The sequence below is a fragment of the Archocentrus centrarchus genome, chromosome 1 (genome assembly GCF_007364275.1).
Source record: "Archocentrus centrarchus isolate MPI-CPG fArcCen1 chromosome 1, fArcCen1, whole genome shotgun sequence".
Lineage (NCBI taxonomy): Eukaryota > Metazoa > Chordata > Actinopteri > Cichliformes > Cichlidae > Archocentrus > Archocentrus centrarchus.
Window position 1 is genome coordinate 11,690,611 of NC_044346.1, and position 25,411 is coordinate 11,716,021.

At 40.9% G+C, this 25,411-nt stretch overlaps 2 protein-coding genes across 3 annotated transcripts in view; both read right to left on the bottom strand.

Moving 5' to 3' along the window:
• Window positions 1-8,447, bottom strand: part of trim2a (tripartite motif containing 2a) — a 30,372-nt gene extending 21,925 nt beyond the window's left edge. The window contains exon 1 of one of the 2 annotated variants that reach the window (XM_030735103.1): window positions 8,326-8,447. The gene's annotated coding sequence lies outside the window, so the exon portion shown is untranslated. Of the gene's footprint in view, window positions 1-1,182; window positions 1,355-8,325 lie in introns of those variants that run through there. The other variant, XM_030735087.1, reaches the window with a different exon arrangement.
• An 11,222-nt stretch (window positions 8,448-19,669) lies between these two features.
• The window catches only part of fhdc1 (FH2 domain containing 1), a 35,027-nt gene continuing 29,285 nt past the window's right edge, over window positions 19,670-25,411 (bottom strand). The window contains exon 13 of the mRNA XM_030735908.1: window positions 19,670-25,269. Within this exon, the coding sequence (XP_030591768.1) occupies window positions 23,098-25,269 (2,172 nt within the window). The 3' untranslated portion in view covers window positions 19,670-23,097. The remainder of the gene's footprint in view (window positions 25,270-25,411) is intronic.

Consider the following 25,411-nt stretch of genomic DNA (forward strand, 5'->3'; position numbering starts at 1 on the left):
CCTCGAAATAAGGCTTACAGATGTGCGAGCGCAAGGCCGCTATAAACTGTCCATGGTGCACATCTGTCAACCAGAATTCAGTGATGCTTGACTGGACATGCAGACAAAGCACTCTTCCTTAGTAAAAGAGTAACAACATGAAAGAGGGAGCTTGTTTTTGGTTTAGTTGATCTTTAATCTGCAGTTTGTACTGATCACATTTGATATATATGTTTATATATTGCAAGGTATGACTTATTTCAGTGAGAACATGCTTTGTAAATATTATCACATTCAATATAAGACCACAAACAGGAGTGCATCAGCTTCCCTTTGTGCAGGGGTAACAAAATCCACCTTACAGTTCACTAATATTATGTAAAGTATAAAAACAGCAGCTCCCAGGCTCTGTGGTAGATTATTTTCTTTTTTGTTTTTGCTGTTAGTTAGACATTAGACTCCAGGAAGTTGCTCCACCCAACCAACTGGTTTTAATACATGTAAATGGATTATACATTTGGGAAATAAGACGAATCACAGTGATGTGAATCAGAACGTACTGCTCAGACAATACGAGCGACAGATCGTCTCTCAGTTTAATGATGCTGTGAGGTGTCACGTTTTATCAGATCAAGCGGGCTGTGTGGGTTACTTTTGTGTCACTTCAAACTAAAAGTATAAACTCTTTTAGACTGTATTATAATCAAGAGGCTGTTCCACTCGCATAGTTTGCAAAGACTTCTAAGGAAAAACTTGGAGCTTTTTAAATAAACGTTACTTTCTCTTCAGCACACAGTATAGCATAAACATGTTGCACCTGCTACTTCTAAAGCCAGTGAGCATCGTAAACAGGAAGCAGCAGGAAATGAACGCACACAGATGTGCCATGAAAGCATGCCTGCTGAAAGTAAACAATAGATGTTTCACCACATGAACACCTGAGAAAATGAGAAGTGCAGCGAGAACCTGTATTTCTTGAATCACCTCGCCAGATTTCCAGTGTAACAGCCTGGAGTTACAGAAGCATCTTTTTAAAGAATCCTTTCCTGTTACAGACTGACAAACAACTTTTACATGCTGTATTCTGGACGGTTTGACTGCCTTTAATTAACCATAAATCTTTCCTTTATTCCTTCCTCTTGTCATCCTCTTGTTACCCACTCTTTCCAGCCCTCTTCCCCACATTCAAAACATCCCACTTACCTAAACTCCATGACTGCTCTCCTCTTCTGTTCTCTCTCTCTTCACTGAGGTGGAAAACAAATGCTGCTGTTTGTCACCTAATTCTCCTCATTTATGATATGCTGTATTGTGTCCAGAAGGCAGTAACAAGAAGGCATGTGAGAGGCCTGAGCTGCTACAATAATCCAAACAGACTGACAAGAGGCCACGGGTGAGCAGAGACAGAAGGGGAGGGCAATACAGCGGTGTAGAGGAAAACAAGGGACCAATCAGAGGAGCTAGGGAGGCTGGAGAGGGCTGGGCTTAAAGCTAGAGCTGCTCTTTAACCCCCAGTGAGGGCAGAGGCTCAACTAGCGTGGAGCAGAGACAGATAAGGAGAGACAGAGGACAGGGCAGCTGACAGAAAGAGAATAACTCAAATGTGCCAGCAGGAGCCAAATGATTTCATGTTTTTCAAAGTGAAAGTGATATCCCAGGTGCCAAACACTACCCCCCCCCCCCCCCCCCCCAAAAAAAGAAAAAAAAAATTACACTAAAGCACTAGAAGTTAGTTGTTTTTGGTTTTTTCTGTTTTTTACAGTATGTTAGTGTGTAGGCACAGGACAGCACTCTACCCACTTGCATGAAGGGCTTTATGCTGATTTGCTGTATACTTGCCATTCGAGTGTACTGGGGCTCTGCTTTTCCTCCAACACAGCTGGAATGACATCATGTTTTTACTCAATAAGTGAAAACTACCAAAGCCAAAATGTTTGCACAGAGTATTTCAACTGCATGAACTCAGAGTTTAAAACATACTGTAAGTATATCCTGAGACTCTTTGATGCAAAAGTTAAAGAGCAACAGTTAACCAAAGTCACAGTAATTGAAACAAGATGGTCCCAGAAAGCCATAATAACTGGAACAGTCCTCTCAATGATGCAATCATATGTGGAGAACTATAGTTCAAACAGCACAGCTGCAGTTATTAATCAGCAACGTGTTGCTATCTGCCCCGTTTGCCTCCAGATGAGGCAAAGCTGATAAAAATGCAAGCAAACAGGACAACTCAGGAAAGTCAACAGGGAGAAAATTGCTGTTAAAAAAACAAAAACAAACAAACAAAAACCGCTTCAGAACCATTACAAAACGGACCATGTGATGAGATTGTTTCCTTAGCTGGCAAAATTTATGTGGAAATCAAGATGTGGTCAGATCTTTTAATGACTTCTTTGAACTGTTCTTGTTCCAGGGTGGAAGGATTCTACAGCATACATATTTGATTTAAAAGACAAGAATTGGGTGCACAAGTTGAATTTATTTTGGATTTCTTTAATCCACACAGGGTCAAAAGTATACATACAGAATCAAATATATACTACACCCTCACTAATATTTGGTTAAATGTCCCTTAGCAAGTTGCTCCTTGACCAGATGCTTTTGGTATCTATCAACAAGCTTCTCACATAATTCTGGCTGGATATGTGAACAGTCTTCTTGGTAGAACTGGTAGAATTCATTTAAATTGGTTGAAAAGAATATGCAGAAGAGAATGGATGGATGGATGGATGGATGGATGGATGGATGGTTTGTTTCCTGGCATGGACCTGGCTTTTAAGTACAGTTTTCAATAGGACTGAGGTCAGGGCTTTGGCAGGGCCATCCATCCATCCATCCATCTATCCATCCATCCATCTATCCATCCATCCATCTTCTTCTGCTTATCCAATTGAGGGTTGCTTTGGATGTAGCCTATCGCAGCTGCATAGGGCAAGAGGCGGGGTACACGCTGGACATTTTGACAGTCTGTTGAAGGCTAACACACAGAGACAGACAGCCATTCACACTCATATTCATGCCTATGGGCAATTTATACTCACCAGTTAAATTAACCCCAACAACTGCATGTCTTTGGACTGTTGGAGGAAGCCGGAGTACCCAGAGTATTTGGAGAGAACCCATGCAGACAAGGGGAGAACATATAAACTCAGAAAGGTGGGAAGGTGTGTCTGTGTGGGATGGCCATTCCAGAAGCTTAATGTTAGCCTGCTTTATCTATTCCAAAACCACGTGACGTGTGTTTGAGATCATTGTCCTGTTGGAACACCCAATTGTTTCCCAGTTTTGGGTCTTCTTTTGGACCTCTTTGAAGTGGTGACACATCCAAATAACTTGTACTTATTTACAATTGTTTGAACTGGTGATCTTGGAATCTGCAGTTGTTTAGAAATGGCTCCAAGTGACCTTCCCAACTAGTGTAAATCTACAGTTTTCCATCTTAGATTTTCAATGAGTTCTTTGGACTTTCCCATTGTTCTGAGTATTGGTCAATCCAATGAGTGCTGTCAAACAAATCCTTTTTATACTGGCAAACAGAAACTATGAGAAACTATGAGTCCACCATGACCACTAATGAGAAGTTAACAGGCTGCGGCCTTACCAAGCTCAAAGACATTGTAAAGCCTTCAGCAATAAATAAGTGAGTATGTGTGTATATACATATACTTAGCCCAAAAGTAAGGAAAGTTGTGTCTGATCAATTATTTCTTTGGTGTAAGAATGCTTCTTGAAAATAAATCTTATACCATTGGAAAGCCTGTTTTTTTCCTCTTAAATGGTGCCAAATTTGTAAGGAAAATGCATTTATGGGTTGAGGAGAAGAGTTGAGTATGTGGATTATACAAACCAAACTCTGTCCTCCAAGATGACAGCTGGGTTTATCAGAGACTACCTCCAGAATTTGGGAGTGGAGAGGATGGAATGGCCTGCCTGCAGTCCTGACCTCAACCCCACTGATCATTTATTTATAACACGGGCATCATGAAAAAGAGGTCCTGGATGAAAAAGAGGAACAACACAATGTCTATAACTGAGGCTCTAGAAACTGCTAAACAAAGGCTCACAGCTCTGCCCAGCAGGCTGAAGAGCTGTACAAGGGAAACAAATGGCCTTTTCTCCAAAGTTCCATCCTGAGTGTACTCTCAGCTACAAAGGAGTAATAGCACAAGGGCAGACCCACCCAGAACAGAGAAATGCTAGAAGAACATCTGGGAGAAAGAGGTGTCACACAGCACCAACACCAAGTGGCTGGTGGACCTAAGAGCAGACTGCAGCACCCTCCCAGACCAAGAGCCAGTCAAGATCACAAAGGCAGACGTCCAACAACAAGTTTCCAGAATGAAGAGCTGGACAGCACCAGGACCTGACATGATCCACATATCCATGTCCACAAGTATAAATTTTGTCAGCAAAGGAAACAATCTTGATGGGTAGGGGTTTTGGTCACAGGTCACTGTCTTTTCATATATTTGTTATCTCTCCGAATCCTGATGCTTTCTGTAATTTGTTATAAAATCTAATGAAAGAAAAAAAAAAGGAAACAATCTCATCACATGGCTCATATTTTAACAGTTCTGAGTTTGTTTTTTTAAGCAATTCTCTCCCTGTTGACTTTCCTGAGTTGTCCTTTTTGGCTGCATTACTTCATTGTGATCTTATATATCAACTTTGCCTCATCCGGAGGCAAACAGGACAGACAGCAACGCGTTGCTGATTAATAACCGCACTTCTGCTCTTTGACCTATAGTTCTCCGCATTTGATTGAAAAGCCCCCAAAATAGCATGACATTCATGCCCATGATGAGTGGATGGAAACTTCTGACCACAGCTCTAAGTATGAGGCTCTAAATTTGTTTTCAGCTTGCCATGCTTTTGGTCAGTACCATATATCTTAAGAGGCCTTTTTAATATAAACAGTAGAGTGGTGTTTATATTATTATGTCCTTACTGATTTTTTTTTTTTGTTCCACATTTTCAAAACCATGATTGTAAAACAAGCATCCTGTTCTGTCCTGCTCTTGAGGGGCAGCCTTCCTCTTATTGTTTGCACATCTTTCATATTTGTATCTTGGCAGAGAAACATTAGCTGTTCCACGATAACAAAATCACTCATGGTGTATTTTCAGACCGTACACACACCCTCACCCACACTTTCCTACGGACAGGAAGACACTTTCACATAACACAGACGTGACGGTCCCCAGAGAATTTCCTATTTCTTGAAAGCTTTAATCTTATTGGCAGGCCATAACCAGTGTTTGCAGTAATTATCCAAATGCATCTGTCCCCCCCACTCCCACTTAAATTGATTACTTAAACAAAGAAAATGACTTTATACAGAAACAGGAGCACTGTGATTCAATTCTTTTTCAGCACAGATTCATATCACTGTGTCACATGTATTACTGAGTAACAGGAAACCACCAGCTGAATATGTGAAAGAAGAAGAAGAAATGCAGTGCAAACTAATCTGAAATGGCTCATATTATTTCATGCTAAGTCTAACAAACTAGTTGCTTACTTCTGTGTTTTCTACGGATGAAGACTGAGATGAAGCAAAAAAGAAAAGAAAGTGGAAAAACAGCTTGAAATGTTAACAACAAACACACTATGTACACAATTATTGGCTGCTATGAAATACCCATTTTGGTTTATTAATTCTGCCTCTTCATCACTCTCCAAAAAAGGCAAATAAGCTTAAAACTGCCAAGGAGGGGCATCTGGTGTAAACCTCTGCTAAATCAAACATGCAGATCTACCTTATATAAGTCACTCAATACGGATATGTATTTGGGTTTGGGGCCATTAGTTCATAAGACATGTGATGCCATCACTATTGTATTGACAATACCCTTGATCCAAGAACAGGGTAAAGGGTGCAAGTCACTCAAAAGTACTTCCTTCTCCTGTTGCTTTCCAATAAGAGAAATGACTCAGACACACTCAGAGGTACTACAGAGTTAAGAGTGACTAAGCTGGTTGTTGTCCTACCTTAATCGCTTAGCTTTAACCAGACAGGCTCTGAGCCCTGGCAGAGCTCAGAGCACTGGGCCCATTGATCCTGAGAGGTGACAGTATCACTGTGCAACAGTGCAGAACAGTAAGCCCTCAGGGGTTTTAGTCACTGTGCAAGAAAAATATCAATACCACCACCAGTCAACAAGTAATGAACTGTAAAAATATGTCAGTCAATGTCATCTGCTGATGATACTGTACGTAGCAAAGCTATCTGAGTCTTAATTCAGCTACTGTTTGTGTGTCTCTGTTGGTTTTAACTTCTTTGTGTCTTTCCCACCTTTTGCAACAAAAGCTGTTTCATGGGCAGATGTGGCTTTTTCTTCACTACTTCTCCATTGACTGAACAGGTAAAAGGTGTAGAAATCCATAAGGTGGCATTTGCATTTGGAAGCGGTTGCTACAAAACAACATGTGGTCAGTAACACAAGTGAAACAGGCCATCTGCTGAAGTTAAAACAATCAGAGAAAGCAGGAACACTCGAAGTGGACAAAAATGAAAATCAAATCTCAAGAGAAAAAGAACACAATGGTGAGCTGGGCAACAGAAACAATCCTGGACATCCATGGAAGACAAGAGGATGATCACAGGATCCTTTCCATGAAAAACTAAAACAAAAAAAAAAAGTATACAAAGTCTGTATAACACAGTACGGGTGTGATGCATGGACATGCGTGGCTTCCAGTGCCACTTAATCACAAGTTAACTAATGATATAAAAGAAGACAGAAGCTTGCAGATGAACTCTGAAGCAGAGCTTTATATTCCAAAACCCTCAAGCGAGCCCAGTGACTGACTTATTTCTCGAGCAGTGCAAGGATATTGCTTCACCTGCAGCAGAGTACACTGCAGTGGTGGCAGAACTGTGCAGCTTTTACTGCATCACTCTCCACTTTTTCTTCCCACAACCGTTTACCGCACTGAAACATCTCTAATGTAACAGCAGCTGCCATAGGAAAACTACTGCTCACACATCAAAGACTCTCTCTCACACAGGCAGGGCAGGCATATGCAGTGACACTTTAATCGGTTTAGTTTATCTAGGAAGAACGGAGCCATCAAATGACATGAACATGGCTTTCTGAATATTCTTAACATTCATGTAAAATCCCAACAGTTTATCAGAGCCAAACACTTTTAGTCTTCTTTGATTTTATTTTATTTTTTTAACTTTTATTAATTTATAGGGAATCAAAGGAATAGTTTGGTATTCAATTCATGCATTGTTTAGAGTTAAGAAGTTTGTTTGATCTGTAAACTGACTGCAGAGGGAGAGCACAAGTTCAAAGTTAACTTATTAGTACGTTAAATTGATAAAATCAAGACAAAATGATTTTATAAACTGTTCTACAAGGTGCATATGGTGAGAATATACTGAGTGTGAGCGGTATCAGAGAGGTATCTAAAGTACTTCACTAATTTAGCATCGCACTCCTAAAACACTGTTGGACTAACAATGGACAGTTTACATAAAGGGATCAAAATCAGTGCAACAGAAAAGAAAGATCATCAGGTTCCTCGGGCCTCCCAGCACCAGCTGCAGACTGTAAAATCATCTCATCCAACTCTCAGCAAGACGATAAAGGTGTGTTTTCTCCAAAATGTCAAATAGAGGTTTGGTTACTTCATTTTTTTTTTTCAGACAAATTTTTTTTTTTAAATTAATACAGTAAATTACCGTAGAAGGGCGCTTGGCATCCTGCGGTCAAAAGTCAGTCTTTTTTTAATGAACCCTGCAATCAGAGGGCTTCTGAATGAATCCGATGTTTCACTGGAGAAATGAGTGCAATTTATCACAATACTGACTCAGGCGGTTACTCGGGAGCTGTGCAGCGCTTAAAGCGTTAGTTGCAGCAGAATCTGTGCTGCGATTCCACTCTGAGATGAAGATAAAGTTCACAGCCAAATATAAAACACTCACCAAGAACTTAACATACAGACAGACAACACCGTCAGGACCTGAGTCTGCGCACTGAAAACATGAAACAAAATCCCACAGGCTCTGTAACTCACCCCTCCTGACTCAGCGCTCAGCAAGTGCATCTGTGGACACAGAGGTTCATTCAAGTTTTCACAGATTTAAGATGCTGGGCCAAGCACGATCCTGCTGCGTGTCCCGCTGCAGATTTGTCCCGTGGACCTGCGCACTACTCAGCGGTCCATATAAACCAGCAGCTGGACACTTGCGCTTTGTATGATTGGATGTATATGGTTTTAACAGATTAAAATTTCCGAAGCTTTCACTGCGTGAAGCCTAACATCACATCAAATCAAATGCAATCAAATCAAAGTGCGCACGCTGGTTCAGACCCAGCCGAGGCCTCCACTCACCTAAAAGCAGTCTTATCCGCGTTAAATGTGCCAAGTTCTTGTCTCTTTCCCTGCTTAAGTGGACCGGTCGTTTCTCCCCTCCGTCCCTCCGTCCTGTGTGCTGCTCTGCGCTCAGACTACAGCTGAACTGAGAGCCACTTCAACTCACTTCCACTTCACTTATTAAAGGGGTCCGCTGACATTAAAAGGGAAAGGCAACAGCAGCCGGAGGCAGTCCAAAGCCATCAACAATACATTCACGTGTAAAAATAATCTATTATCCAAGCATTTTATTTTCTATTTCTGCTACAGTGTTAAACATTTTTGTGACTTACTGAGGGGGGAAACTGGTTTTATCACTTAAGAAAAGTGCCTAATATTTATACCATAATATAATTAAGAGGAAAGTTGGCTTGTGTACTTTGTAAAACTGATATTTTTTTTCTACATACTTTTAAAAAGTTAGGTTTGCTATTGCTAAAAAAATTGTGTAAAATAGCTACCAATAATAATAATAATAATAATAATAAAACAAAGGACAGTTTACTGTAAGTGTGACGATGCGGTCAAGGTTTCTCTGAATATCAGCTGCGACAACGCCACCTGGGGGAATTTCACCCCCAGGAAATACAGGATTTATTAAGAAATGGGTTCAAAATTAGAATCGGAGGCTACACAGGTTTGAATAAACACCAGGGCGAGAGATGGTTCCATGGTTAGAAAAAAGAATACTTAAAACAATACTATTTAAAAGTCCAAACATGAAAACATAAGGTGACTTGGCTGTGGCACTAACTGCGCACCAGTTGAGGAACTCAGAATAATAAAAAGCAAGAGGCTGGGATGGACTTACCGGCACCCCGAGGCCCTGACAAGAGGAGAAGGAAACAAGCAAAAACACACAACGCCACATAAGCAACAACTTCCAATCAGTCCATGACTCCTAGCTCACTGACGCTTGCATTTAATTTTCAGTCATTTATTTAACTTTACAAGTGCCCCTAATTTATTTATTTACCCATGAACAGAGCAAGTGGCAACCTCCGTGGCTAAAAAAAATGGAGTGCCACAAACTGCAGGTCCTCCAATGAGCACTTGATGGCTTTTAAAATGCTTTACAGAATTAAAAACAAGCAAGTTTACAGTCTAGAACAAAAAATGGGTTTTGAATTCTATGGATAGTTTTAACCGCAATAACAACTCTGCAGAAAAAATCTTATCATCTAATGGATGGATATGTATGAAAGGAAAGGAAAGGAAAGGAAAGGAAAGGAAAGGAAAGGAAAAACACCTTTTCCCCCAAAATGTGGAAACTTTATACAGTTCCACCCTCTGCAGGACTCCTGATGGGAGTCTCAGCACCAGCTGTAACTGTGGTTTCCAGTCAAGCCCCTCCCTATTAATGCGGGAGGTTGTTGCATGGCAACTCTACATTATGCAGCTGTCCGTGAAAGGCTCTTTTCAGATTAAATAGAAAGAAAGAATCGAGTTATTTGCATTCCTTTTCCATTAATGATTGCGCTTGATGCAAGAACAGGCTGTGCAACGTTTATTGTCTGGTGTGTATCAGAGGTGGGGGAAGGGCAATACATCTGAAGACCTCACGACTATTTTAGAAAACTAATGCAGTGTGTGTGTGTGTGTGTGTGTGTGTGCACACAGTCAAAGGGCACCTGCTTAGCATGCGGTGCACAATCACAAGCTCAGAGCAAAGATTTCTGTTTCTTCTCAGCATCCCACCTCTGTTTCCTCACAGCTAAAGAGGTACAGTGACAGCTCAGAAACACTTTAATAAAAGCTAAAGAGGAAACACCACAATACAAAAGCAAACCACTGCATTTGAAATTTCACAAAGTGCTCAAGCAAAAGCACAGAAGCATCAGCAAAATGCACCCCCAGTAAAAATGCTTGTTCCTCGTTCTATTCCTGCATAATTTTACTGAGGCATTACATTTATTTAGCAGTGCTGTGGCACATTTAAGGTGCTGCTATTAACCAGCATTTATGTCTAAATGATTTATTATTTACTTAATAATGAAGTAAAATGAAAGAGTTAAACACAAATAGTGGACTGAAAACGTCCACTGTGGGGTACTGAGGTGGCCGTAGAAATCTCAAATTATATTCACATACTGTAAAGTACAAGTACTGCAAAACTTAAACTGTGAAAACTGTATGCATTGTGTTTATATCCACAGCTGATTTGATTCCTTCTGTGTTCGGTTTAGAGTCACGGCAGCAGCTTGAATTACTTTTCAAACACAACAAAATGTAACTTGATGGAAAAATCAAAATCCACTGATGCCGGCAGTAAAAAAGCTTCATTTCTCTTAAAAATCATACCCTCATGGGTGCATATAAACAGTGACTAAATTCCACACTAGAGTGTAAAATAAGGTTTCTCTGGCAGCCTGTTTTTTTTTTATTTTTAGGGCAAAGCCAGAGTGTGCAGACTGGAGTTTTACCATTTGACCATAATTTCATATCACACTGGTCACAGCTGACTGCACCTGCTGCTGTTATTAGCTCAGCAGAGCATGGCTGGATTAGCAGAGGGCTCTGTGAATGGCTGCTGAATAATTGAGCAACTTCTTTTGTCTCATTCATGCTGTTTGTTGGAACATGTGATGGGGACCAAAATTGAACCAAAAAAAAAAAAAAATTAAATGTTCCAGACTTGAGGCTCTAATTTGGCCCACAGTTATTGCAGGTAAATGTTCAATGAAGTTACTGCACAGTTACCAGGCAAGCTACTGATACTAACAAGATGTACAGTAATGCTAAAGAGCAGAGAAATCTCTGTAGTGTAGCAAAACCAAAAGCTTGAAACAGAACACATTCCTCTGCTCAGCAAATATCAGATTGGCCAATCTTATGGCAGCAACCAGATGCATTTAGGCATGCAGACGTGCTCAAGACAACCTGCTGAAGTTCAAATGAGCATCTGAAAGGGGGAGAACAATGATTTTAGGTGATTTTGAACTTGGCCTGACTTCTGGTATCAGACAAGCTGGTCTGAGTATTTCAGAAACTGCCGATTTACTGGGATTTCCCACACAACCATCCCTGGGGTTTACAGAGGATGGTCTGAAAAAGAAAACATCCAGTGAACAGCAGTTCTCTTGGTGAAAATGCATAAGCCTACCTGAGTGTTGTTGCTGACCATGTGACCTTTATGGCCACAGTGTAGCCATCTTCTGGTGGCTGCTTCCAGCAGGATAATGCACCATGTCACAAAACTCAAATCATCTCAAACTGGTTTCTTGAACATGACAGTTAGTCCACTGCACTTAAATGCCCTCCACAGTCAAGGTGTGCCCAATAAAGTGTCTGATGAGTGTAAATGAGAGTTCAGGAGTTGAACTGGAATGTAGCTCTGACAAAATTATTTCAGAAACCATTTTTGATGCAGTAAGTTGTTCGCAACAATATTTGGCATTGAGTCAATGAAAAAGCAGTTTCACAGAGTGACTAATTTGCTAATAATCTAACTATTCCATCTGAATATCTCCTTGGTTCATAGCTTCGTAGACAAGCAGACAAAGTTTTTCTTGTCTTAGTGTAGCACGAGATTTGAACAGTAGTGACTAAACTAGCTTGGGAGAGATGCATTTTCTTCCATAACTTCAGTGAGTAAGAGAACATCCTCACCTCATGTTTCAGGTCCAGGCTTCTCTCCAGAGTGCTTTCTCTCTGTGTCAGCTCGGGGTTTGACTTTCACCACACGTTCATGAAGCTCTGAAGACAGAAGAAAGCTTCACTCAGATCAGCTCTTGACTGTCACTCAGCCTGTTACCTGCTTACATGTTACCAGCTGGTTGTATTTATAAGTTAATTTATTGCTTTGCTCCCCCCGTGAATCTGAAGAGCTGCGTCCAAGCAGTTGTATCTAAGCTGGCTGCTAATCTCAGTTCTCCGCTGTAATCACAGGTAATCCCTAAGGCTGTAGTAAGTATGAGTACGTGAGTATGAAACCCTAGCATGTTGTTTGTGGGCTGTAGAGGCAGCCGCACAGTTACTGTACAGGCACACATTTGTTAAAGGTCACAGCGATGCAGGAAGAATAATAAGCCGTGACAGTATGTCCTTAAAGTGATACAGAGTAAGGTCATCACCGGGGCAGTGCAGTAAAGCTCTGACTGGATTATCACATGATATTTAAAAAAAAAAAAAGACTATCAAAACACAAATGAACCTGCATCAGCCCCAAATTCCAAAAATAAAAAAAGAGTTTAAAGCAGAGGTGATTTTTCATTTTACAACTTCATTTGTGTCTTTTTATGCTTAACACAGAAAAAATTGGATGCAAATGTTCATAAATAATTTCAGCTTCTCACTCTCAGAAACAGCTGCTGCAGTGAATGTCCAAACTACAGAGGTTACAGAGGTAGTGATTCACTCCTTTTAGGCATAGTGTTCCTGTATGGGACCACTTCTGTTGTGTCTGATCCCAGGTATAATCCCAGGTATAATCCCAGGTGTCTGCATCATGATGTTAATATAAAGAAGAACATCTCTTGGATTTTTCTTCGATCCACCAAACAACCCCCCAAACCTGCAATTATTAGATCTTTCTCTCTCACTGTGGCCAACCTTCAGCAATGAGACGACTTTTACTACCTGCAGCAGTGAAAGGAAAAAGCTTGCTCTTCAGGTGTCGCTTTGAGCTGTGGGCTAAAGAGGGATTGAGAGGAGCATAATCCATCGCACATGGCTAAAGTACCTTTGATCTAGAGATAAACGTGCCAAGTCACGAGCTGCTTGATATCTCATGCTTTAAAGTGGTACTTTGTCTGGAAGAGATGCAGCCCAGTGTTGAGCCTGCACTGCTCACTGTACTGAGTGGCCATAGTAAACCCTACATGCAGTAGTGTTATATCATCCTATAAAAATCTGCTTTAAAAATACAGAAATATTATAGTTATGGCCCTGGCAGGCCCAGGACTTCCTCTTTTTTTCCTCCCTCTGTTCTCTCTCTTCTGTCTGTAGCATCTCTCTCTGGCATTTCCGTGCTGCTCCCTCCTGCGGGTGGAGTTTCTTTTCCCCAGGTTTTCTCCACTGCACCCGTTCTGCATTAACTCATTGGCTCATGGCATTTAAGGGCTGGCTTGGGCTGCTACTCTCCATCAGATTGTTGTTGGTCATGTCTCCCATGCAGGGATGAAAGTAGTTTTCCCTTCCCTTAGCTAGTTTGTTAGTTATGCTTCATGGTTGGCAGAGTGGAATATTTAAAACTGGTTAAGTCACAAAGGCATGTTAAAAAATTTGCCTAAGTCACTTATTCCTCTTATGTTACATAATTGACAGGCATTGTTATTAGTATGTCAAAAGTCAGTAATATGATATTTATTAATAATTTCACTCAAAAAGGTTATTGCAGGGGTCTCAAACTCCAGGCCTCGAGGGCCGATGTGCTGCAGGTTTTAGATGTGTCTCTGCTTCAACACCCCGGAGTCAAATATAGAAGTCATTAGCAGGACTCTGGAGAACTTGACTGCATACTGAGGAGGTAATTCAGCCATTTGATTCAGGTGTGTTGGATCAGGGACACATCTAAAACCTGCAGGACACCGGGCCACGAGGCCTGGAGTTTAAGACCCCTGTAATAACCTTTTTGAGTGAAATTATTAATAAATATCATATTTTCAATATTTAGTTCAGTTTTTTGTGTTTTCTGAAAAAAACCTGAAAAATGATTTGGGCCATTATTTTAACAAGGTGACAATATTCAATGATGATGAATATCGTCCATATATTTAACATCAACTGATTTTAAGTTTTTTTTCCTTGTTGTCTGAAGTGTAATGTGCAGTGTTCATAATGCACAATGTGCAATGTTGCACAGTTAAGCAGCATTTGAAGTGCGATTTATTGTAGAGGAATGCGATTAATGGTTTCAAATGCCTTTGTTACTGTTTCTGACATTGTCCATTAAACAGGCATAAAATTTTATTTGATATCTGAGTGTTTCTTAGGTTTAGCCTAGTCGGTTAGTCAAAATGTTTTTTCCCTTTAATCGAGTAAAAAATTAGTCGCCATGAAAATCCCTAGTCATTACACTGTTAAAAAGCACTGCATTTGGATAAAATCAAACACAGCATATTGGCACAAACACCTCATACCAACTGTGAGCACGGTGGTGGAGGGGTGATGATTTGGGCTCATTTTGCACTCACATGACCTGGATACCTTGCAGTCACTGAGTCAACGATGAAAAAGTATTCTAGAGTCAAATCTGTCCAACATTGGTAAATTAGGTCATGAAACAGGACAATGATCCCAAGCACAGCAAGAAAGAAAAGAATGAAGCAGTTACAATGACTCAGTCAAAGTTGAGACATCAACCTGATTGAAATGCTGTGGTGGGACCTTAAGAGAGCCCTGCATAAATGAATGCCTGCAAACCTCAATGAAATAATAGAAATGCCATAATGAAGAATGGACCACAACTCCTCCACAGCAATGTGAGAGACTGATAAAATTGTATTTGCTTGCATACTGACATTTTGAAGCTTTGGGTTTGGTATTTTAGCCACTACCAAATTGTTTTCAAGAGACTAAAGTGACCATCTTTGAATGGAGTTAAAATGCTAGCTAGCAGTGTTAGCAAGCTCCATTAATGGGCTGTCAGTGTGTAACACACACAGATACATGCTAATGATTAATCAGCACCCTTCCTTCCCTGCATTTCCAGCTAATTCCCCCAAGTTTGTACCAAGAAGCAAAAAAACTAGAGGGACAAATGTTTGCAAATAAAAAACTGACCACAGCAAAGAGTAGGACCCGAAAGGACATGACCACAACAACACTGGCCACTTGCGTAGGTTACATCGTAGCTAGTCTATCCGACTATAGGGGTGTAGCCTAATCTATATTATAGATATTGAAATTGAGCAGAATAACATGAAACACAATTAGTTAATCTCTCTTTGCTTTTAATTGGGATATTTTGTAACAAGCAGGCAGACATTAAACGTAACGGTGAACCTTTTAAAGGCTGGCCTTTGACGAAAGCCTCGAGCTCAGAGGGGAGAGAAGCTAGAGAATTGAGGCTCCAGCATAGCAACAGTTCAGAAACAACTTGAAATGGAAAAAAAAAAAAAGCTATTTATTAACTGATTAAGTCGTGTTTTAGACTGCTTATTGCTAGCAGATCTATTCTGACCCAAAGTGCAGCCGTGACTGGTTCTGAATGACGGCTTTACAGCAGACAGCTGCTCCCACACTTCCAGGTACTACGTACGGTGCAGCATCTTTTAGTGGTATGCAGTACCGGACCGGACCGGCTTACTTTCACCCCTGCTCCCATGTCTCTAACCAGTCATTGTGTTTTTCCACTCTGCTCTCTGGGTTGTTCTCCAGTTGCCGGCCCGAAGCCTGAAAAGTGATCAACCTGTGGTCTTGGATTCTTGTAGTCCTGAGGAGACTTCCAGTTACTCTTGCCTATTCCATATTATTACTACAGTTTAATAACTGTAGTAATAGTAACTACTAATAAGTATTTATTTGTAAATTCAGAATAAATACATTGAAATTCCATTTAATTCTAGGGGAATCACACCCTTAGTCACACTAATATTGTACACTAATATTTCTGGGGGTATAGTTTGATTGTTGTGAGTGTGTGTTGTGGTTTCCAGTGTTTATGTGATTGACACATTCATTCATCCATCCATTAATTTTCTTCCACTTATCCAGTTCAGGCAGGCTGCGGCTGGAGCCTGTCCCAGCTATCACTGTGTAGAAGTCACCAGTCTGTTGCAGGGCTTGGCTGAGAATAGCCTTAAGGTTTAGCTATGAATGGCTGGCCATAGCCAAGACTCCTGAAGAGATTAAGCGTGTGTGGGCAGTGTTCATCTCCACAGAAGCTGTTTAAATGTAACTGTGTCCTGCAAGGAGAAGAAAAATCATGATCAAAATATCAGATCCTTGATGATTTTCAGTGTGATGTGTTCTATTTTCAGTTAACTACATATTGAACAAAAGATGTGATCATTGATTTTAGAAAATGTACTCATACATTTGCCAATCGAATCTGTTATTATTTACTCAAAACTGAACTTTGAAGCAAACTGTGAAGCTGTGTGTGTGTGTGTTTTTTAAATGACACCAGTATCTGTCATTTTAGAGGAAACTTTCTTATTTCCACATGTGATGAAAATTTTAAGATTCTGCTTCTTCTCTATGTCATGCTGACCTCACCAAATGAAACACTTTTTCTGTCTCCATGTAATCTTTCAGATATACCACATGTTGATGTACTGGTTATCTTTTGCACACAGTGTTCTGACTGGGATTGTGGCAGATACATAACTTGTCTCTATATACTGTAGGCTCACAGTGCCTCTCTGTAAAAACAAAAACCATGCAGACCGCTGTCTGTACTGCTGTTTTTGCTGTAAAACTTATATTCTATACATCACAGTGCAATACAATTGTTTACAGTAAGAAACTGAAGTTGTAAATTACAATGGGCACACTGTAAATTAACAGTTTAATGCAAGCAAATCCAGTTGCCAGTACCTCATTGTACAAGAAAATGTATTACAGTGTACTAATGTAACTGTAGCTGGGACGTCCTCTCACTTGACAGGGATGTGTAGACCTCACAGCAAAGGAAGCCATTGCTACCAAGACTGTGGCTGATTTTGCCATGTCTTCCTCTCTTTGTATTTTTGAGCCATTCAATGTCACATGGATTTCTTTGACAAGGACCCTGTCAAGTGGGAGGACGTCTCAGTTAGCCCAGCAGGTCCCTCAAGAAAAGGAAGTCCAGCCAGATCTTCATTGACATCACATATGCCTGGCAGAAATCTTGTTGATGGCCTTGGCAAACCGTAGATGTGGATCCTTTAAGGTCACTGGTTGAAGCACTGAAGGCTTTCGTGTGCAGAGTTTCTTCAAAATTCTGTGAAGGATTTCAGGCCAGTGAGTTTCTTTGCAATCAGTCGAAACTGATTCCATAAATAATCTATGCCATCCACCTGACTCAGTGAAGGGCACCGAACTGGAAGAACTTGAATCCCCCCGAGGGACAATCAGCTCAAGACATTTGTGACAGTCATCAGCCACCTCTGGGTGTCCAAATATGAGACTTTTTTGCTGTCCTCGGTTAACTGCGATTACTTTTTTAATGGTTATTGAAATATAATTCACAACACACGGGTCATGGCACAAAAATAAGGGTTATGTGGCTGAAAACGAACTGAAAACTCAAAAAGCCCATACTAAAAGTTTAACTTGGCATTTCAGGTCAACTCTGTTGCACCACCATTTCACCCAAGAGTCAAATCATATGGAAACTTTACAATATTTTCTACAATAGTTCATCAACATAAAAAGCTCTTGCTGATCATTTATAACACCATCTATATGAATAGTTTTCATTGTCTCTTGCCCTCTCAGAAAAAAAAAAAAAGAAGAATTTTGGCCCTGATGACAAAATCAGTTCACTGAAAGGTGAATAAATGTCTGTATCCCACAATATTAAGTAGACACTACAGAAGGGCTTAAATATCAAAATCAATGTGGAAGAGCGGACTGGTGTAATTTCAAACTTTGAGCCTTTGATGGTTTTCATGATCATTTATACAGTTGTCAGAACTTTGTTTAGTTGATGTGTATGAACCTCAAAAATATTCTCACACAGAGTGAATTCAGGTCTGGAGTTGTAGTGCTTTAACATTCTGTCTTTAATAATACAGGAAGAGACCCAGCTTTCAGATTGATGGTATCATACCATTAATTTTGTGGATTTATTTTAACATTCTGCAATAAACTTTGGCTTTTTTTTTTTAAATGAGAAATGGCTTTATTACAGGGGAAAATACAGCATAGGATGTAGTTTATGAAGCTATGATGAGGTAAGGTAGATAGGGACAGAATAGCTCAAACATAAGATACTCTGCTGCACTCTAGTGGTGCACACACCAGAGGGGAACGCTTACAGACTATTGTATTGTTTCATACACTGATTTACTAAAATTTATTTTACTCATTTTAATGTTTCTGTGATCAAATTGTGTTTCTACGGTGCAGGATTAGTTAGGTGCAAAACTTTCTGAACTTTTTTTGCAAAAATCCCACCAATTGTTCTCACCACAACACATCATGCTATTAACGCACACAACTTGGAATTAAAGTCACTTCTGACATTATGTCCGCAAGACTGCTCAGCAGATCAGATTCTTCAGAAATTCATGATACACACCAGCTGCCCATCTGTTCAGTTTGAAAGCACTGGTTCTCAAACTGTGGGGCGGGCCCCACTGGTGGGGCACAGAGCCACTGTAAGTTGGACATGGATGATGACGGGAAAATATTAAAACGAAACCAAAACTGAAAGAATATGACTTCTGAAAGGGCCATAAACAAGCATGAGTTTGCTGATGCTAATGTGCTGATCTTCCATCCACTAAATTGGGGGGCCAAGCAGCAAGGCTGCGGGCACCTGTAGTGATTCTAGGTTTTCTTATTATATCATCAACTTTTTTCCTCTCCAATGGGAGTCTATGGCAACTCCCAGAACCGTCTGGTCAAAAGTTGTGAAATTTGGCACACTTACTCAGGACACTCTCATTCTCATTTCCACCAAGTTATATGCCACTACATTGAGATCTCTAATGTCACCATTGGGGCAAAGTTGGACTTCACAGAAGTTATCAGTTGGATTTTTGATTTTCAAAAAGCAATTGCCCGTCAGAGCAATCAATCAAAATTGGTGGCAAAGTTGATAGAGTTCATACCTCAGCAACGCTTTCATGCTTTAAACTAAACTTGGCACATAGACTTGGGACCCTTTCAGAAGGAAGCACAATAATTTTGGGGACATTTGATCTTTTTTTTTTGGTGCAATATGGTGGCTCAAAGTGAAACAAATTTTTCACAGGTTGCAAATATTGTCAAATTTTGACAAAACATGGTCTATATGATCTTCAGAACAAAAAAGTTATAACATTTCACACAAAACATTTGTCTGCAACAATGAATCAATGAACAAAGCAGACTAAAAGGAAGTGAGCTTATATCTCAGCAATGCTTTGGCCTATCAAGACCAAACTTCACAGTAGGCTTCTGGACCCCTCCCCGAGGACATACTAGGAATTTGGTGTCATTACACCTCTGGGGGGCGCCTTAATTAACAAAAGTGTGTTTTACAGTACAACACTTCTTCCTTGCAATTCTCACAACTTGTTTCCTAGCAAATATCGCATCTCACTGATTGGCCCCCTCATTGCTGCTTGCAGCTATATGTCTACTTGGACTCTTTATTTATTGTTAATGATTAATTAAGAACTGCATCGAGTGGGGCATGAGCTTTTCTGTGTATGGAATAAAAAACCTTCAAAGAAATGGAAAGAGCAAGTTTTCAGTTTACACAGCAACGTGATTTATTTATTTATATCTTTGATGTCATCATCAGAAATATAAAGTGAAACAGTAATAACACATTTCGCAGCCCTGCGGTCTAGTGATCAGAAGTGATCAATTGCTTTATGTATTGATTTATTTTCTCCCCATCGTGGAACTTCAGATTTCAAAATGACCAAGCACAGCAGTAGAGCACCTATTTGCCTCGGCTGAATCAGATCAGAGTACAAATACGTCCTTGGGCAATAAATGCTACAGTAAGACACGTTTGTTGCAGTAGAGTCAGCATGTGTACATAATGAAATAGAAAAGATAAAAATGACTCACTGGACATGTTATAAAGTCACATAAATTTTAAGCAGCACTACCAGTTGATGCCTTTTAAACTCGTAACATGACAAAAGTGTTGGTGTACGGTGCTGACAGGACCCCTTAGTTTGCAATGGAAACTACTATGGTATTACTATTGTAACCATCCTTAGAAAAGGAAATCGTGGTGAGAAGGGCAAGTAAGCGTTCAAATTCAACAGCAGCTCTAATGCTGTGAGCAGTTGACATATAATGCAAAGGGCAGCCACTGTACAGTGTAAACTGTGGGGGAGAAAAGCATCCCTACACCTGATGAAGTTTTAAAATAGTTGGTGTTTTCATTTTGTAACAGAACAATGAGTGCTTTTAGAGCAAGAGAGCAACACTCAGAGCATGAAGGCAGATATTTCCATGACCCACCTGGGTTAGAAATACTGTTACTTATGCTAACGATGCATTTTTCCCCATATTTGAAGGTGGCTTTTTTCTTTTTTTTTTTTTGTCTGAGTTGTCTAAAAAGGGTTTAAGTTTACAGGAGGACAATCTTTCAAACACTCTAAAAGTGTCAGTTAAAGTTCTTCCAAAACTTTCAAACAGATCAACTTATTGTTTACGGACAGACACAAACGGACATTTACTAATTTCTGAAGTCACTATTTTAGTGCTGAAAATATAAGGTAATGAACTTATTTAAAAACAAAACAAAACAAAACAAACAACCAAAAAAACAGCTGGTTCAGATGGTTGGGGAAAAACAGCATTGCAAATGTTTCCTTTGGTTTAATGGGCTTCAAGGATGGGCTTAATTCAGATATTTGCTATTGGTGGGATTTAAAATTCCTGAAAACGTGTTGATAGGAAACGCTGCAGCCCTACAAAAACTTTACTTGAAACTCTGTGAGAGGAGACTCTAAATTCAGGTGGCATCAAGCCACACACACAGTGGTTTGTCACACTGGGCCTAGTGTGTCATCAACCCATCAGCTTCATTTGCATGACAGGGAACAGGAAGACACAAACAGCATGTCTGCACCCTGCAAGTCAGGGGCTCTCAGCCCTATGAGGATATGCATGATAATTTTTAAATATCTGTGCGCACACATACTTCACTCTCTTACTCTTATTTTTTTATGCAATATAAACATATGGATGGATGGCATAAAGTGAGCAGCAGAGTTACTGATTCACTTTAATGCGATGGAAGGCAGTAAAGTTTCTACTCTCCTTTTACAATCAAGGAGCTCCTACCGGTGACGGATCAGCTACATTAAGCTTTAAGGCAATGCACTTTTGAGAGTGATGTTGCCATAAAGGCAATGGCACAATGTAGTCTAAAAGGCAAGTGGTGCAAAGTGGTCAATGGTGCTGCACTTTTGTCTCTGTGTTTAAAATAACATTACATTTCTTTTTTTCCGGAAAATTAAAGACCTGCCAATATTTGAAAAGCAGAGAACGTCATCTGACCGCTCCTGTTGCTGTGATGAAGATTTTTACTGATTCCTTAAAAGCTCAACCAGTCATCTGAACTTTAATGGCATTTCTCAGGTTGTAGGTTTGTATAAAAAAGAAAACCTTTGTATGAAATTATAAAATACTTTTACCCCAATGTGAATGAAAAAAAAATGGTTTGCAGGAGACCAAAGCAGACAATATCACGTGAACCATCAGCAGAAACATTTTGTATATTGCTATAAAATACACTATATGGACAAAAGTATTGGGGCACACCTCATAAGTCTCAATAACTTCAATCTCTGCAATGTAGAAGAAAATTTAATAAAAAGGTTATAAATTTATAAAAAGGTTATAAATTTAGTAAAAATTTATAACCTCTGCTATTCCCTCGGCTATTTTTGTTCACACTGGTGCAAGTATTATTTTATATTTCCATACATAACAATGCATTTCTGTTATTCTTGAACCACACTAATTTCTGGCTTAAAGAAGAGAAAATGCAGCCACAGCCTGAGAAACAGCCGAAACGTGTTATTTTGAATGTTTTCAGACGGTTAGAAGTGTTTCTAAGCATTTCTGGAAAAACATTCAGAGCAGTGAAAGGTGTTAAATGACCCTCTGAGTGTTTTTTTTTTAAAGTAATGAATTTATCATCAGGAATAAACTGAAATGAACTGATTCTGTTTTCTGAGGATCCTCATGACAGCAACAAACTAGATCTGGGCTGAATTACAACCACAAGCCTAGAGAAAATATGAGACGACAACGTTCACAGTAGAAAAATGAGATTGTGACTGAAGATAGAATCAGAGTTGTTTCTGTTGCGTTGGGTGTTTTTCTTTCACAGCGTTTGCATTTTTCACATATTAGCTGCAACAGGAAACATTTCCCGCGTGCATGTCTACTCCATGACATTATGGAGGAGTCCTAACACATTTACAAACTACTTTTACAGTACGAGAAGTACCACAGTTGGTATACACTGGCATAATATGTGTGACTTCTATATATTGTTGTAACATTAATACGGTATACCAAGAATTTCTTAAAAAGTGACACTGCAGTTATTTTTTTTTTTAAGATCAGATTTCATCCACATCTTCATCATGCAGAACCAAAATCAACAAGTCTACTTTTACTGCTGGTACAAGGCCACTGCGATCGTTCTGAGGTATCAAGCAAAAGAATCACAAAGTAAACAAAGCACTGTTAGTCTACAGGAAGAAGCTGCAAAACTAAAAGACACCGTGACAGCAGCAAGTTAAGGTACAACAAATCTCGTAACCCTGAATGAAACGGACACTGGAACTCAAATTTGTCAGAGCTAATTAGCAGCATTACATAGTGGTGTTTGACGTCGACAGCATCACAGACACTAGCACATATTGTACACAGACAGCTAAGCAGGCAAAGAGGCTGCACTGTAAAAGCACCAATTTGCCAGTTGTCTGTTTAGTTTTCTCCCAACCTTTAAAAAGATTCTTTATATGAACACAGAAATGTGCAGTTCATTGCATCTTGTTCTTTGCAATTCGTAAACTGATACAGAGTCAGCTACTGAAGGATTCTTACATTGTGAGAAAGCTTAATATGTTTATCAGATCTTGTATGATATGCATGATATGAGTGGATAACTCTGTCTTGCAGTCAGTTTTGGTTTTACTTCCAGCTCGGCTTCCTGCTTCTGCTGGATGTCACCAAGTCTCTGGGCTGCACAGACTTTTCGGAGAAGCTGCTAGATTTACGGATGTCCTCACATGGTGTAGCTGGAGGAGGGGTTTCGCTACGGTGGGTGCTGCGGCTGGTCGCCTTCACGCTTTGCACCCGTCGCAGGCTTGTAGCTTGTGGCCGCTCATCGCTGGTGTGACCTGTGTATGATGCCCGGGTCTGCTTGTGTCGACCCAGGAGGGAAGGGCTGCGAGACGGGGTGGACGGGACTGATGGAGGGCCCAGCTCCTTCCTGGTCCTTGAAGATGATGCTACAGTATTACGGGCAAAGCTGGGGACATCAGAAGTGTTTTTTGCACCGTGTGTGTGTGAGCAGCTGTTCTCAGAAGATGCCCCGCCCTGGGTCTGAGCTTGAGCCTGCGCGAGGGCTCTCATAGTGGAGCGGCACATCTTCTCTTCAGGCGCAGGCTTGGGGATGTTCCTCAGGGGTTTGGCGCTCGGCTTGTGGATGGAAGCTTTCCTTGGCGTTGAATCACGTGCCCATCTAGAAACGCTGCCTGTGAGGCCACCTCCCCTCAGGGCTTTTGACTCATCAGGGGGCAAACTGGAGTGCCGAGGTGGTCTCGTTGTCTTCTCGCTCCTTCCTCTTGCTGGGGTGCTCTGGTCACGGAGAGGCCTCCGTGTCTCTCCGTTGTCATGCACTGTAGGTTTCTCTCCTCGCTTGCTGCTACCTGTCCTGGTCAGCTTGGTGATAGGCACGACTTTCCGCATACCCTGGTTCTCGTTGTTGGCTAGTGCTCGCACACCGTGGCCTCCGCTACCCTTGGTCGCTTTGTTGCCTTTGCTCTTTGTGGGCCCTGGTTTTCGGCTGTTCCTTTGTGCATCTTTCCCTGCACCCTGTTTTCCTTCGGCGGTATCACAGCTTTCCGTGTCCCATTCTTCTGTGGTAGTAGACGGAGTCATGGATGTTGCATCCACAGATTTGGGGGCTGAGAGCTCATTGGTTGAAGCAGACTGGTCATTGGGAGACATGGACTCCAAATTAGAGGACAGAGAGCTCGGGTCTTGCCGATTCTCCTGATCTTCGTTATAGTCAGCTGTTCTAAAATGAAGTCCTCCTTTTGTTGACGAGGTTTCCACCTCAGAGCAATCCAAGGTGACAGAGATGTCTGTTTCTGTGCAGTCTAGTATGTAAAACACTGGCTTCTTGTTGGAAACGGAGGTGTCTAGGGGAAGAGGGGTATCGCAGGTTGTTGATGAAACTGTGCTGTAGTCCTCTTCATCTCTCTCTCTCTGAGGAAAGACCCCAGCCTGAGTGGGAGAGGCCATTTTATCGTCCCATGCTACCTTTGGATTTGCCCCCCTTTCTAAAACTTTATCATGTGAAAGGCTGTCCAAATTCTTGGGAGGTGACTGTCTCTCCTTTTCCAGATCTGTCACCACAACATCCCCCTTGTTGACAAAGTGCATGTGATTGCTGTTATTGTTTGGACTAGGTAGGTCAAAAGCCTGAGGAACTCGGACTAAAGTATGCTTCTCTACACTAACATTCATGTGGCCAGTAATTGTTAGGCTGGGTATATGATTAGGCTTCTGAAAGACACAAAAGGGCCGAGGCAGAGTGCTGCTCTCTGACACAGATGAGTAAATGTTGTTGTTATAAGTGTCCTCGTTATCATTTAGCTCAGAGGAAGAAAACGTGGCCAGTGCGCCGATCGGTTCAGTTTCTGCATGCGGTGATGTCACTTGTCTGTCACAGCCCAGTTCCCGGTTGTTGTCCTGGGCTAATATCCAGGGGGTCATTCTCCGCTGAATAGGGCGGCCTAACCGAGGTAGGCTGTTAAACTTGGAATAGTCAATGGGATTCCCTGCGCTTCCGAACAGCTCCAAGTACCCCTGGAGGTCACGATCTGCTATGGAGGTCATGGTGTGCCGGTGGCGACGTGCGCTGGCAGAACGTTCCAGCGGGATGTGCGGACTCTGAGACCTCTGCTGGAAGAAGTCCAGGAGGCCCTCCTTGGTGAGCATTTCTACGTCGTTCTCGCTGCTGCTCCGACCAAATCCGCCGCTCTGATCCACGCCCGACCACGCAAAACGCTTTTCCTCTAATTCTTTGAGACGACGCTGTCTAGCTGCTTCCTTCAACTCCCGGTCCACATTGTCCTGAGAGAAACAGAAATATACGGAAATGAAGAGTTTGGAAAACAACGACAGATGATGATGACATTCAATTAAAAGAAATAATTTCAAGCATTACTTTTACTCTAAATTTACTAATTTTCCAAATTCTCTCAGTTATTTCAGC